The sequence below is a fragment of the Ostrea edulis genome, chromosome 2 (genome assembly GCF_947568905.1).
Source record: "Ostrea edulis chromosome 2, xbOstEdul1.1, whole genome shotgun sequence".
In the NCBI taxonomy this organism is placed as follows: Eukaryota; Metazoa; Mollusca; class Bivalvia; order Ostreida; family Ostreidae; genus Ostrea; species Ostrea edulis.
In genome coordinates this window covers 7050837-7067787 of record NC_079165.1, presented here as the reverse complement: position 1 = coordinate 7067787, position 16951 = coordinate 7050837, and the positions used below count along the sequence as shown (strand labels likewise).

General features: G+C 34.2%; 1 protein-coding gene across 1 annotated transcript in view; it reads left to right on the top strand.

Moving 5' to 3' along the window:
* Positions 1–16320, top strand: part of LOC125679159 (von Willebrand factor D and EGF domain-containing protein-like) — a 53932-nt gene extending 37612 nt beyond the window's left edge. Inside the window, exons 12-18 of the mRNA XM_056157490.1 lie at positions 51–209; positions 433–616; positions 4927–5117; positions 5318–5572; positions 15365–15488; positions 15602–15713; positions 15983–16320. Coding sequence (XP_056013465.1) covers positions 51–209; positions 433–616; positions 4927–5117; positions 5318–5572; positions 15365–15488; positions 15602–15713; positions 15983–16019 — 1062 coding nt within the window. The 3' untranslated portion in view covers positions 16020–16320. The remainder of the gene's footprint in view (positions 1–50; positions 210–432; positions 617–4926; positions 5118–5317; positions 5573–15364; positions 15489–15601; positions 15714–15982) is intronic.
* Positions 16321–16951: the final 631 nt, after the last annotated feature.

Below are 16951 nucleotides of genomic sequence, written 5' to 3'. Positions count from 1 at the left end.
AATCCTTTAAAAATGTAGACTATTTCTTAAAACATGTTTCTCATTTACAGCGTGCCATCAAGTACGATTCTAAGGTTGTTATGAATACAAACCAAGCCAGATCTTTCTGTTTGAACTACATGAATGAATCAGAGGGTTACAAAGCTTGTCTAGATGTTCCAAATGTTAATCCCGAACATGCGTTACGGGATTGTATAGCAGATATACAGGCAAGTATTCAGTTCAATATCAGACAATAAACATGGATCATCACAAGATGGTAATTATGTTTCATCAATCTTTATTCACAACAAGCATTAAACAATAGATATTGCATCATATACTACATTAATGTGTCTGTACTGGAGACTTTGTATCTAAAATTTAATTAGCTGAAGTGTCGTTACGAAAATATCTCCTAAGAACCACCTTTCATTCATTTCTCTTCAACAGCTAACAAATTCAACATCCTGGGCAACAGCGGCACGAGAGGGTCTTAAATCACTATGTTTCAAGGAGTTATCCCAAAATAACACTCTACAGAACATAACGGAGAGTAACGGTGTTTCATTGGTGGACAGGATATTGTCTGTAGCATGCCCAAGTGAATGCAGCAATGAAGGGACTTGTGATAATGGTAGGACATATTATGATGCCTTGCCTAATGCTTTTAAACCAATTCAGATATATAACGTTCTTTAAGAATGTATATTTAAATAAGTACATGTATGATAGAGGAGTTTCGACTGGACAACGGTTTTACTCGCATTTTATATGTACCTTTATTGTTTGCTGTCCCTTTGAATTTCCGGCTTTTTGCATGGTAATTCTAAGGAATAAATTAAAAGTAATAGAGCTTAAACAATAACTCCAATAACGCATGTCACATGTACCTCAGTTCGCAAGATAGAACTGGTTACATATTGTGAACTTGCTATGGGATTGCATCTCGATACACTATCAGTTGACGACCGGATAAGAGGGGCAATTTTCGTGTACACACTTTGCCTATACAATGACGAATTGTTATTCTTTGTATCGAAACATACATATTGCAAAAGAAAGTACAAGGAACTATATACAAATTGTGCTATTCAAGAGTGTATCCCGTGATTTCCAAGTGGAGATCGTAAGCTTTCCAACGCAGCTAACGTAGACAAGTTTGCCTACTCTTTCGGTCCCTTTTTGTGTTGAGAGATCTGCCATATAACCATACCTCCCAAGGACTCTGGAGACATTTTAACACTATAATTGAGAGTATCCCTACTTCAATTTCCATCAGAGTTTATAATGCAAAATACAGACCCTTGGATACGGGAGAGGTGAATCAGGTTCCTTGAAAGAGTAGGCATCCCATTAGACCGATCGAATGGATCTCGTAATTTACTCAGGTAAACAGAGTAATTCATAGTTAAACTGTCTTACATTTTGTATGAAACACGTCAGACAGCGTTTGATTTAGTTGTGTTTGTAAATAAAATCATAAAAACGACCGTAGAATTTGTGAAATGCCTACTTTTAACGAGACCGTTGAAATCCCTGTAAGTTCATCTTAATAGTCAGTAGCCTGTCTAGATTTTAAAACACATGTCATGCTTTCGCATACCGAATCAGTTGTGAAACAAGAACACCAATTGCAAGTGATTTACACTATTACCACATAAATATGAGACGATAACAATGGGGAACGTGATATATGTAAATGATAAGTTGAAAGCCACAGCAGAATAATTTTGCTCACATGTAGAAGCTTTTCAATTGATTTTGCCTCATTAGAATAAAAAAAGTCAGCTAATTAAGGGGAACATATCATGACTATGGAATGCCAAAAATCTTTTGGATGAGCTGATCACAAAAGACTACATAGACACAGGGTGTCCCAGAATATTTTATACCATTTTCAAACCATGCCATCAAACAATAAAAGTTGTAATCTCTAGCTCAAAGTCGAATTCATAAAACAAATTATGCTGAAAACTTCGGAATAATATGTACAATCATGTACATTATGATGTCACAAAATTGCATCATATTTATATGATCAAACTGAATTTCATCAATGCTGAGTTCGTCAAGGGAACTGGCTTCTACTGTTTTAAAACTGTATAACCGGATTTTTCCAGTAGTCGTCAGAATGGATTCTTGGAGAGGTTTTGTGATTTTTTTAAAATCCAGTATATGCATTTGACCCAATGATATAATGTATTAGCAAACTAAATGGTTGTAACGACCATATAATTTGATAAATGTCGACTTTAGACAAGACTGTTGGCCCCCTGCACCATCAACTTATTTGTTAGTAGCCTGCGTCGATTTGTATGAGTTTTGAGATTGCTCACTGTTCGTCATCTTCACCTTTCCATTAATCACTATTCGTTATCTTCATTTTTTTCATTTTACACAAAGAGGTCTTAGTTTGTCTATCTACTCTTGTCACATTTTAAAAGCTACAACCCTTTATACATGCGTTGCAAAAATATTTCGTAACTTGATGATGCCTGATACTGCCTTAAGTAAAGATTTACAACTCGTGTCTCTTTTTTACCATATTTGGTAATCAATATCATAGGACACACTTTAAGAAAACACCATACATATGCTTGTGACAGATATACTGTGAACCGTTTCCAATTTTTGTATTTCTAATAGCAGGATTTATTCATAAGGTTCGTTGAGAAAATAGAAGAAATCTCTTGATGTATTTTCACTGCTCTCAATCTTTTATTCTTTTAATTCCATTAATAATATCTCATTAACATATGTATATGGTGTTTTTCTTTCTCAACTGTTTCGATTAGCAAGAGCATGGTCTGTTTATGATGCATTTTTAAATTGCGACAGGCTACTGAGAAATGTGTTGATGTTACAAGGTGTTTCAACAGTTTTGGGGTGTGTTTTGGTTTTTTTAAAATTCAGCATTTCACAAATTACAGGATCTCTTTAATGATCTACTTTGCAAATTCATCCTGCCGTTATGTCAAATGTTGTGTGATGTGAAGTCAGCATTTCGCAAATTATATGGTCGTTATAACGATCTAGTTCGTCAATACAACCTATCATTGGGTCAAATGCTGTCTGACATGTTTTATACCGATTGTTAGACCGTTTCTTTGCATACTGAATTTGACTAAGTATTATTATCTTTACCTGATCACGATATACGGCTCACGACGGGTGTGACCGATAGACAAAGGATGCTCACTCCTCAAAAGTACCTGATCCTACCCTTAGTATATTCAGGAGTGTGTTTGTCTTTCTCTTAACTTTGTGGGAGCTATGAGATAGATCACGGTATGCTACCTTCATTTTTTTTCATCAGATTGATCACGGTGATCTATACTTTTTATGCACGAAGATAAGATTGCAGTCATTAAATATTAATTTGATATTTTCAGTGAGAAGAATACCTTTTATGTACATTTACATATAGCGTTGATAACGTATTATCTATTAACAATAATGATTTTCATTCGTATGACGATTCGATATATCTCTGTGAAGTCGAAATAAAAGACACGACAGAGTCATTTACTTCTGTTTCATACTTAGATATTTTATTGAAAGTAGATATTAATGGCAAACTAACAACTTAACATTTATGACAAACAGGAATATTTCAGCTTTTGCATCGTCAATTTCCCATATTTATTTAGCAATAGTCCATTTTAACCTGCATATATCTCTCAACTGATTCGATACACGAGAGCTTGTTCTGCTTATGGTAAATTTTTCAATCGAAGCAGGCTACTAACAAACAAGTTGATGGTAAAGGGGTTCCAACAGCCTAGTTTAAAGTCAATATTATGCAAATTCTATGGTCGTTATTGCTAGTTTGTCAATACAACCAATACAATAAATCAGTGGGTCAAATGTTGTCGGACGTGTTTCATACATTTCTTGGTACACTGATTTTGACTACGGATAACTCTGTTTACCTGATCAAGATGTATGACTCTTGGCGGGTGTGACCGGTCGACAGAGGGTGCTTACTCCTCCTAGGCACCTGATCCCACCTCTGGTATATCCAGGGATATGTGTTTGCCCAACTTTCTATATTGTATTGCTTATAGGAGTTATGAGATTTATCACTGTTCGTTATCTTTGACTGTCATCTATTTAAAATGATAATGCATAGTTCGCTGTTCGTTATCTTTATCTATCATATAATAGAATGAAAGGTGAATATAACTAACAGTGGCGTGATTAATTTGTTTTAAGTAAAGTCTACGTGTCAATTTGACTCCGGCGGAAATTAGGTCTTAAACTAGAATTATTTTAATTATTGGTATTGTTACCCATACCCAAGTCTCCTTGTTCAGGATAGAACATGATTTATAAATGAAATGCATATATATGAAAAGGTAAAGATAACAGACAGTGATCAATTGCATAACTCATATAAGGAATAACAAGTTGGGCAAACACAGACCATTGTATATCATAAGTGGGATCAGGTGCCTAGGAGGAGTAAGTATCCCCTGTTGACCAGTCACACCCGCCTTGAGCCTTATATTTTGATCTGATAAACGGAGTAATCCATAGACTAGTCAAAAGCGTTGTGTAAAAAAGTCCTCAAAATCGGTATAAAGCTTGTCAGACAACATTTGACCTAATGACAGGCTACATTGTCAAACTAGATTATTATAACGATCATAGAATTCGCAGACTTTAATCGAAACTATAGTTTACAAAATTTGTGATCGTAATAATGTCTAGTTTGTCAATATAACCTGTCATTAGGTCACACTAGTAAATAGCCTACCTCGACTTAAAATATCTATACACAGAACAAGCTCTTGAATATCGAACCACTTGAGAGAGGTAAACACCATATACGGGTGATAATGAAATATTGCTATATGAATATAGTACATGAAGATTGACAATGGAGAAGCTGAAGTTATCCCGTTTGTCATAAAGTTGAGTATGCAATTTTATCTTGATTAGGTACGTGTATATGCAATACTGGATTTGGAGCTGCAGACTGTTCCATAAATATAAACAATCCACCTATAGTGAATGGCGTGAATTTAGACCATGGAGGATTGTGTGACAAGCAGCATTGTTCAAAGGCAATTGTGGAGGGTGACCTGTTTCTTGATATGCCAACACTAACGTGCAAAATGCATCGATTTGAAGTAATATATCATTCATTAAATAGCATGGATCTTCTTTAAGAGATTAGAAATTTGTATTCTTTAAAGGATTTATGAGATTTGTCATATTTCCTAAGTTTCACGTGTTCATTGTTTAGCGTTGATGCATATATGATGCATTTATAGATTGAAACAAACCAAGTATGTGTTTATTGTTACACGTGTGCTTAATTTAATGACAGATTCCTTACAATGGAAATGTGAAGTATCTAGATAAAACGGATGTGAAAGCAGATCATAATTCGATTTCTGATGTGGTCTGTCCATTTCCAAAAAGCCGGAGACGACGATCGGCGGGCTCCTCTTTCATATCTGGTTATAAAATATCTATGAGCAACAACGGGAAAAGCTTCAGTCCCTCGCACATGATGTACATATTGGACTCAACATGTCAGAATACCATAAACATTTCTGGAGAAATTAGATTCGTTCTAAAGGTATACGTTTTCATCAAGAATATTGTAAATAGTAGTTATCTTATGATCAAATGAATTCACTAAACATTCATTACCGTCCTTGAAACGCTCACTCACCATTCGTCCATCGTACGTTCACCATGCATTCAGCGTGCGCTCTCAGTTCATAGTTTTGCGTTCACCAACTGCTCGCGTTCACCTTTCACAAAGTGTTCATCGTTTGCTCACCATGCGTTCACCTTTCGTTCACTATTTTTTCTGTGTATAGTCGTTTGAACTCCAAAGTGAAAGGATTAATCTTTATAACGAGGACAAAATGAAAAGGGAACACGTGATCAAGTGTGGAAGGAAACTTTCATATTACATCAGAATATTTTAAAATTAAACATATTAGATGACTAAATCTCTTAAATGATTTCATATGTATATTTTGTATATATGGTCATTACAACTTTGACAAAATAATTCTAAAACAAAAGCAAAGAATTTTATATCAATTTTGTGCAATCTGAAATCCAAACTGCATATTAACCATATCAAATATTCGTATGTAACAACTAAGTACATATTGCTCGACGGAATCATAATTAGGAATATCTATTTCTTCATTTAAATCTCAAATATTATTTTCGGGAAAGGTAGAATAGGCCCAGCTTACTGAGTGTGAATGTATAACTTTAGCTATGTGATTAGTGTTAAAATATCAATGTTTAGTACCATGTAGTAATGTCATACTGAATTGATAAGTATTCTTAATTCCTAAGATAAAGATGTCTTTCTATTTGTGAACAGAAAACATTTCTGATAAATGCATTTATCTACTTGACACTTTCGTAGATTGTGTCTGTGATACAAAAAGGTTTTTTCTGTACTTTTAAATCAAGAATCTTTAAACATTCTATATGTAATGTAAAACTTATACGGTACCAATTTTGATGCACCAGATGCGCATTTCGACAAATAATGTCTCTTCAGTGATGTTCAACCGAAATGTTTGAAATCCGAAATAACTATAAAGTTTTAGAGTTAAATATAGCCAAAAACAGCGTGCCAAAAAAAAAGTGGAGCCAAATTCGTCTAAGGATAAGAGCTATGCATGAGGGAGATAATACTTAATTTTGAAATGAATTTCTAAATTTTATAACAGCAATTAAATATACATCCGTATTTTCAAGCTAGTAACGAAGTACTTAGCTACTGGGCTGTAGAGACCCTCGGGGACTAACAGTCCACCAGCAGAGGCCTCGACCCAGGGGTCATAATGTAAAACTTATACGGTACCAATTTTGATGCACCAGATGCGCATTTCGACAAATAATGTCTCTTCAGTGGTGTTCAACCGAAATGTTTGAAATCCGAAATAACTATAAAGTTTTAGAGTTAAATATAGCCAAAAACAGCGTGCCAAAAAAAAGTGGAGCCAAATTCGTCTAAGGATAAGAGCTATGCATGAGGGAGATAATCCTTAATTTTGAAATGAATTTCTAAATTTTATAACAGCAATTAAATATACATCCGTATTTTCAAGCTAGTAACGAAGTACTTAGCTACTGGGCTGTAGAGACCCTCGGGGACTAACAGTCCACCAGCAGAGGCCTCGACCCAGGGGTCATAATGTAAACCTTATACGGTACCAATTTTGATGCACCAGATGCGCATTTCGACAAATAATTCCTCTTCAGTGCAATATAGTGCAATCGATATTTTGATCTGTAAGAAAAATATACAAATATTGCATGATCTAAATGCCATTAATTGTTACAGGTATATGTCGGGTCGCTGTAGTTCTGATAGGATGAAATACATAAATGATATTACTTTATATTATTTAGGAGTCTTTTGCCACCGTTTGACAAAGGGTACCTACAGGTGTACACTTCTTTGTTTTTTATTACATATATCTTGACACCCGGGGACCCCCTTTTAGGGTGTTTATGAATTAAATGTATACGAAACGAAAAGACCGCGCTTGTACATTTTAAAGTCATGCATGCAAACCTGTACAGTTTCTATTTCCCTTCTATGTTAATTACTAGATTATAATTTTGTCTTTTTCATATGTATATACAAAACATAATGCAAGGTGCATATATCGGTATATATCTGAATCTCAAGACATTTCAAGCGTCTTTATTCATTTATTTCTTCTAGTAAGTGTTCACAAAAAGCTATATAGCGTTCAACCTTTTCTCTATAGCCACAGCGATTAATTTGACCCGTAGTGCGTAAAAACAGGACTAAGCAAAAGGAGTGTCTCTAATTCCTTGATGCTACAGTCATAATATGTATGAATTATATGATTAATATATCTTTGTTTTAAGAATGTTTTCTATAATTTACTACGCAAAAATCAATTAAGTAGATAAAGGCATTAAATGGGAAATAAACATTTGAATTGAATTGCAAGATGTCCTCGATTATATAGACGCAATGTTTGGTCGCAAGGTCATTTACTCCCTCGTTATCTGGGTTTTTTTTAATTTACCCTGTGAATGCAGTCTTTTTTATTTTTGAAAAGCATAGATCCCCTGCTATTAAAATGTATGAAAATTATTTCAATGTCATGACAATGTTACAGGGAAATAGCAGTTTCTTGCAGATGTTTTCTTGAGATTTTATTCTTAATATTTTAATAGATCGGTGTTTTACCTATATTCATATGTGGAAATTGGAGAGAGTAAATTCGCCCTCTAAAAGTAAACGAAATTGCCGTTTTAATGAGCTTTTCTTAGTGTTATAATTCTTGGTGGGTTTTCTTATACAATAAATTTAAAAATGGCTCACTATGCGGTTTGCTTTGATATTAGAGAAAGAGCATTGTCACTGAAACCGATTGACGCGTGTCGCACAATAAAGTAGTAAAAACTATGTTTAATGCCAATGGCCTCTATTGGTAAAAATGCTTTTGAATACACAAATTTATAGAATAATCAGTCTAACAGTCTCTGCTTTTCTAAAAATGTAAAACCTGTTTTGATATAACAGTTATACAAATCATCGTATAATCAGGTCCAAATGGATATGTTATGAATACTATATCTGTAGACGAAATTGAAAATAAAAAAATAAAAAAAGAAAACAGTAAAATACTTCAAATGTAAATACAAACATATAATAATTCTTCGGAATAGTTATTATTTTGTTCTGCCAATATACATGCATACTTTTGTTACATAATACGGATCGCGGCCGCGAGGGTTTTTAAAAGGGTACAGGGAGAACACATGTTTCAGTTTAAATGAAAACAATGCAGCGAGAGCTTTTATTTATGCCTACGTCCTAAAAACGATTTGATACCGTCCGACGAAGAATATGCCCTGGAACTCCCGTTTCAAGATACATTACATCTGATGATGACCCAAACGATCAGGTATTCGGTATAAACAAACATGTAAGTTGATGTTGCCACATTGGCTAACTAGAAAACAATGTACTCAAAACACAATTTCATACCATAATTTGTCGTTTCATGAAAGAAAACATTAATGTCGTATTTTATGATATCTAAACCAAGTATATAACACCCGTTTGTCTATGAAGAGCTGGACATATTTCATATAAACTAATCTGTCGTGGCCCGGCAGTCATCAGTCTGATTAAAACTATCACCATCCTTTTTCTCCTTACCTGATCAGTGAAAGGACAAAGAGGAGTGTTTAATGTAAGGAGAAGGAGTGGTTTTAATCAGATTGGACATTCATGGCCGCTGGTACGGAAGCCAGATTCCAGGATTTTTTCTATGTTTATAAAAAAAACTGATCTTTCTAAGAAAAGAAAACACACATTTTAAGGAAAACACATATTACAGTATTGTATTATCTTAATAATGAAAAATTATTATCATCAGTTGAGTTATTTTCTTCATTTTGTAACAAACATAAAAACAGAATGTTTGTTTGGTGGGAGGGGGTCAACATTAAATAAAGACTTGTCACGACAAGCTAATGAAAAACCATATATCTTTTTATCTAAATGCATCTATTCTATATAATACATATAGTAGCTCATGACCATAATTTATGTGTGATCCATACACACTGGTACTGGTGTACTGTGAGCTGATGAGAATGTGCTCCACTCTTGTCCAAATGTTCTCTTATTTCAACCAAATCCACATCCCATTAGAACCTGCAAGGAAAATTAGACACTGTGTACAATGAAAAACCAATTCTGCCCTTCTTGAAATTCTACTTTAAATACGGGGACATTCATTTTCCTTCGGAGATACAGTATGTTTGCTGGACTCTGTAAGTTTTGATTTGAATTTCTTTAGAATTTGCCCCATGCATATGTTAGGCATTGTGGCAAACCCTACATGTTTCTTTCATGATGATGTGGAGGACACGGGTACTGGATTAAGAAAGTATGGCATGTCATTCAGAGCGATAACTTGGCATTCAGATGTTAAAGTTTGAATATGAAAGGTGAAGATAACGAACAGTAATCAATTGCACAACTCCTATAAGCAATACAAAATAAAGAGTTTTGAAAACACAGACCCCTGGACACACCAGAGGTGGGGTCTGCTGCCTACGAGGAGTAAGCATCACTTGTCGACCGGTCACACCCGTCATGAGCCTATCAGGTAAACGGAGTTATTCGTAGTCAAAATCAGGGTTCAATCCATATACATTAGAATAACATTCAAATAAATCCAGATAATATATTCACAAATTGAATCATGGCGTCATGACACACTGATATGCGTGCAGCATTTTACTGTTTGTTGTTGCATTGCTAGATATCACATAAACACAAAATTTAGAAGAAGCAAAACGCAGAAAATCGTTATTCTATTTCTAATTATAAAATATGAAAAATTAGTGTTCTAAATGTTGATAGATAGCGTATGATGGCAAATACTGATTTTATTTGCAATTTCCTTTCAGACACGATTGTTCAAAGAACTGCATATTCTATAAAGCTGTTTTTCACGAAAGCTTTGGTTTTCTCCATCTTTGTCATATATTTAGGGGAAAGATTGCCGTGTGCTTCCCCAAGAAGTTAGCAGCCTATCACGGTAGAGGAACTGTAGAGGTATTATTAGTTCTAAAGTACCGATATTGTGACATTGATTTCCAGTTTGAAACGAATAGTTAAATGCATTAGAATCAGATTACCTTTACTAGAATTAATCTGGCTGTACATTTAGCACGTTCATTAGATGTGTACTGCAATTTTCTCTGATCATAAGTAATTAAAGACATAATTTTCAGAGAGCCACATTTACAAAGTCAATTGAAAATCTTCGACTATACATTAAGATTGGGTACTAAATAAACTATCATTTTTATTAAGAAATATTTCATGTTTCAGATTTTTGGGTATTATCTTATACATGCCTGCCATGAAGGTTAAGTCAATAGATTGGTCAACGCCTAGCGGAACAACCAAGCTTCAAGTGTTATGTTTAGAAATAGGTTTTAAGAGGTTGAATATAAAAAGAACATTTTTTGTCAAATATAATGCAAGTACATATAAATTTAGTGCTTGAAAGTGAATACTTATGTTTAAATTGTGTCGAATGGATGCAGAAAGGCAAATTATGTACTAGTTGTGTTGTTACTTAGCAACCATAATAATCGTGAATAAAATTTATTAATTTCTTATGACATTTGTGGTATTTGAAAAATACATTTAGAATTTCTTAATTTTGATTCCAGTCTAGTGAGAGGGGTCGTAATACACACACACACACACACACACACACACACACACACACACACACACACACACAAATATTTAATTGGTATTCTAAAGCCAAAACTTAATAGTCTTTTATAATTGCCTATGATTTTCCCGTACTTTTTTCCAGATCATTGTTGTACATTATCCATGACGTCACAATGTAGACATTTAACGTTCCGCTTACTTTGACGTCATAATCACTTTTACTATGATACTGCTATGTATACATTTTTGTAAAGCTTCTGAAGATGTAATGAAAGCGCTAAAGCTTTACGGAGGATTTCTGTGTTTTCTTTTCATATTTTTTAAATATATTTCATATTTTATTTCAAAGACAGAAGATTGGAAGATTGCAAAAATATGCACGTATTAATCCTTTAATCCCGTAGACCTCTTTGAAATCATGGGATACCATAACAAATTTATAGAAATTGTCCCTGTCAATTTCCTAAGAAAATCATATGTCATATACTTACTCCGAACGGGATACATATAAATTTAAATTCATTGATAAAATATGGTAATTTAATCTTTAAAAACCTAAAATGTGACGGTAGAGAAAGAGTCACTGTAGTCTGATGATATCGGCACTACGATATTCATACACTGGTTACATATGCATAAATGATATTTTATTCTTACCTGATTATGAAATAACTACAATGCAAGGAAAACATCTGATACTTTCCGAATAAAACGTTCATTTTGCGCTCACCATTCACTTTCCACTCGTGTTTGCGCTTTTCGCGTTCTGTGTTCCCTCACATTTCAACCAATTTGCGGTCAGCGTTCATGTACCATTCACCCACCGTTCGTTCGCTGTTTACTGAACGTGTAATTGGGAAAGTATAACATTTCAGGGCCTGTACCTCTGTTGTACAGTTGTATACCATCACCACAATACAAAAAGATTCATATCATCCGTATGTTGCATCATGTGATGTACACATATTGTCCTTTGACGACATAGCGACCTCCAAATAAAGATTACGATTGTCACTCCTTTATCTTCCTCTTTTAAGTCATCCGATTATCTCTGTCAAGAAACATCCGGTTTTTTCTGTTTTCAAATCATTAATAGTCCTAATGAATCCGCGGTTACTTCGAATACCATTTTGAACAATATGTTTATCACAAGAGAAGACGTCGACATAATATGAGAATTACTTCAAAGGAGATAACATTGCGAAAAATATTGACCACTGAGTCGTTCATTTCTGCTTCATGCTTAGATATTTTATTGAAAATAAATATCAACGACACACTTACAACTCATAAACGGGATCATTTCAAATTTTCCATCGTCAACGTATCATACTTATCTAGCAAGATTCCATTATAACCTTTATATGGTGTTTATATCTCTCAACTGATTCGATACGCAAGAGCTTGTTCTGCGTATGATCAGTTTATAAATCAAGACAGGCTACTGACAAATAGGTTGGTGGCGCAAAGGTTTCAACAGTCTTGTTTAAAGTGAACATGTCGCACATTCTATGGTCGTTATAGTGATCGTTTTTGCCAATACAACCCATCATTGCTGTCTATAAAATATTAATATATTAATATGGGAAGTTGACAATGGACAAACTAACAAATTCGAGTTGTTAATTTGCTCTTAATATTCATTTCCAATCAAATATCTAAGTACAAAGAGATGTGGAGGACTCTGCGGTGTTTGTTTTATCTCGAATTTACAGGGATATATCGAATCGACATATGAATGGAAATGATTATTATTGAAAGATAAAACGTCGTAGATATATCTAAATGTCGATAATATGATGCCATTCTGTTTGCCTTAATGTTGAATTGTCGATAAAGTATCAAGTTCCAAGTTCATTTATTTCGCTCACACCAGTGATACACGAGGTACAATAGATAATAAAAGTAAATGATGAGATATGTTAATGAATATTGAATAGAAACAAATATGATCAAAAAAATAAAACAAGAGAGAGGTACATAGTATAGCTACAAAGAAAAAGTCAGAGATATAAGTTAAGGATCACACTATGCGTCATAAATATTTTTCAGATTTTTCAACGATTCAAAAGTTATGTTTGACATAATCTTGCTATTTATATTCGGCTTATTACAAAATTTGGGATGTAAAATCCTTTTCCCGATACTACAATGTACATATATAGCTAATGATTTGCATTTTAAAAGAAAATTAAACCCGTCTGTTATTTTACTTGAGTCAGATAATGTACAAAGACTTTCATTAAGTGAAATATTTGACCATCTACCAGTCTCAACGGGAAGTTGTTAGTTTGTAGTTATCAAGTGTATATTGAAACTCGGAATCAAAATATCATCATCAAAGTATTGTTTATTTGACAAGTCCAAAGATATCATTGTTCTCCGAGATTCATAATTATGGAAGAAACAGCTCTCTACGATGAAAGGTGAAGGTATATTTAAATCAACATAGTCTCTAATTTATTGTGAGTTGATTGATTGATTGATGTTTTTCGCCACACTCAACAATTTTTCAGTTATCTGGTGGCGCCCAGTTTTTATTGGTGGAAGAGAGAACCCAGATACAATGTACCACCGACCTTCCGAAAGTAAACTGGGACACTTTCTCACATACCGGCGCGAGAGGGATTCAAACCCGCGTCTACAGAGATGACTTTAAACGAGATCATTGAAACCCCACCATCATCGACTTGTTTGTCAGTAGCCTGCCTCGATTTAAAAACTGACTATACGCGGAACAATTTCTTGCGTATCGAATCAGTTGAGATATATAAACTCCATATGCAGGTGATAATGGAATATGGGAAGTTGACGATGGAGAAGCTGAAATCATCCCGTTTGTTATAAAGTTGAGCTGTTAATATCTACTTTCAATAAAATATGAAGCAGAAATAGACGACTCTGTGGTGTCTTTTATCTCAAGTTCACAGGGATACATCGAATAGACATATGAATGAAAATTAGCATTGTTAATAGATAGAACGTCGTCGATATATCTAAATATTACATTGAAGGCCACAACAAGAATTGTTTTCTTCTCACGTAGAAGTTTTTGATTGAATACTGATTCATATGAATATAAAAACAGGTAAGCTAAAATGGAGTACAATGCGTGCCCATGGGAATTCCAACCTGATCACCAAAGACCACGACGATATTGTCAATGAGAAACTCCAGCATATTTTTAATTTGAACTGATGCTTACTCCTCCTTGACACCTGACCCCTTCTGTGATACGTCCATTGGATCGTGTTTGCCCAACTCTCTATTCTGTATTGCTTATAGGAGTTTAGGGATTGATCACTGTTTGTTATCTTCACCTTTCATTTGATACGCCAGATAATGATCTGCGGTTGGTCAACCTTAAAATTGAGGCGATTTACGGACCACGTAATTGATTTTGCAACGGTTTCAGCAGTCTCCTTTGAAGTGCGAACTTCGCAATCTGCAGTCGTTAATGTGATCTCATTTGCAAATACAATATGGGTCCAACGGTGTGTTGTGTGTTTCAGACCGATTGTTGGTCCTTTATTTAGATACTAAATTTGACTGCGGATTAATTCGTTTTCTTTATCAATATAAAGAGCTCGTGGTTAACAGAGCACGTTTACTCCTCCTGAACACCTCTGGGATGTTTAGAAGTTAATATTTGTCTTTCTCTAATTTTCTTTATTGCATTGATGAAGTTGATCACTTGAAGTTATCTTCACTTTTTAATGAAGCCTTTAACCTTATCAAGGCTGACGGTGAGTGTCAACAAGGGATGCATATTCCTATGAGACATGATCCCATCGATAATACTGATTTGATATTTTTTCTAGTAATTTCTATATCTTTGCAAGTGATGATAAGAAGGTAACGAATATGTTGATTCTGGACACATATGGGTCTTCGAATGAATTGCTTTCAAGATACAGAATTAAGACAATTTTGAAAACTCAATTAGATGCTCGTTGCTGAAATAAGTCACTGAAAATGGTTATCGCGCATTATGTGCCTAATAATGAATGCTTTGTCATGCATACTTTGTATTAATTTTAGGCTCGGTCAGGTCGATCGCTTTTTGGTACTTTTTTATATACCAAATGCATTGCTGTGGTGAAGCGTTATTGAAGAGTACTTTATATTTTTTCATTATAGGACGGATTTTGTTTCATCAACGGTCACTGTATAACACATGGTACTCAGGATGGTTCAAATATTTGTCACATATGCAATTACAAATCTAATGTATTCAGTTGGACAGTGCAATCATCAAAGCCTGGTAACTTCTTGATTTTCCTCAGTCAAAAGCATATTGCAATCTGAAATAGTAACCCATCTATATTATTCATTGTTGTTTTGTTTGGTGATGACATTAGATTTGTAATTTTTCAGAATGCGAAAAAGAGAAAACATCAAATCTTTGGATTATAGGTGTCGTCATTGGATGTGTGGCCATATTGCTGTGCCTAGGATTTTTGTTGATAATCATTAAAAAGAAAAATCGGTTAGTGTAGAATTTATTTTTTTTATTCTATGGACACGGAAAATAGATTGCAGAAAAATAACTAATAATTTCCTCCAAGGGTACTATTCCATTGTTCAATAGATTTATTGATAAACAAAGTTAAACATTTGCATGTTGTATGACATATCCGACATATGTTCCAAACCATTGATAATCAAGGACGATGATAGCAAAATATGTAATATAAATCAAAATAGTCATAACCATATTGCTAGCAAAGACATATATCACGACATTTCAATTTGCAGGATCATCGGAACTGTCCCACCTCCTTATGAAAAGTGATACGGGAACAATTTACAAATATTTACATTATATGTTCATCAACAATACACAGGAGTAATAAATGTTTCGAGATGATACACACAAAATATGTTGATATCCGTATAAGCGTCATTATTTGTGATAAAAATCATCCATAGGTAAAATTATATTGTATTTAGAAAATAATGTGCTGTATTTAAAAAATGATGTACCATATTTAAATGACTTTGAATTATAAGACATATGACAAAAGAAAATGATTACTATATGTGTAATTAATTGTAACCATTATGTATATATTTTGAAATTACAGTGTCCTAAATCTCCTCATTTCGAATCAATTCATTAAATATATATTATGCTCAATAACAAATGTGTTTGTTTTATGTGTACGCCAACATATGATTGCAACACCATTTAATTCGGGTTCTAAAACACAGAACATGCTAGTTATCTTATGTTCTTGACAACATATGAAGAATGAATTATCATGTACTTTTCTATAACACTAGCAAAAGTCTTTGACAAATCAAACATTTAGATGACTCTCAGAAACTAGTAAATGTGATCCTTAACCTATAGCTCTCGTTGATCACAGTTACTCTTCCTGGAATTTATGTATGTCTGTATATGTGTAGGTTGTGTGTGCATGTTATATATATGTGTGTGTACGTGCACGCGCGCGCGCGCGCGCGTGCGTGCGTGCGTGCGTGCGTGCGTGCGTGTGTGCGTGCGTGCGTGCGTGCGTGCGTGCGTGCGTGTGTGTGTGTGTGTGTGTGTGTGTGAGGGTGTGTGCGTGTGTGACAACAAAGAAACATAATATCAATTGCCAGGTTTTCGAGAAAACATCACACATCTTTTCTTCGGGAATTTACATAACACATTAAACAAAAGAAACTAGCGTTGATGACAATAGAAAAATGAAGAAAACGCAGCGATCGATCGAACAAATC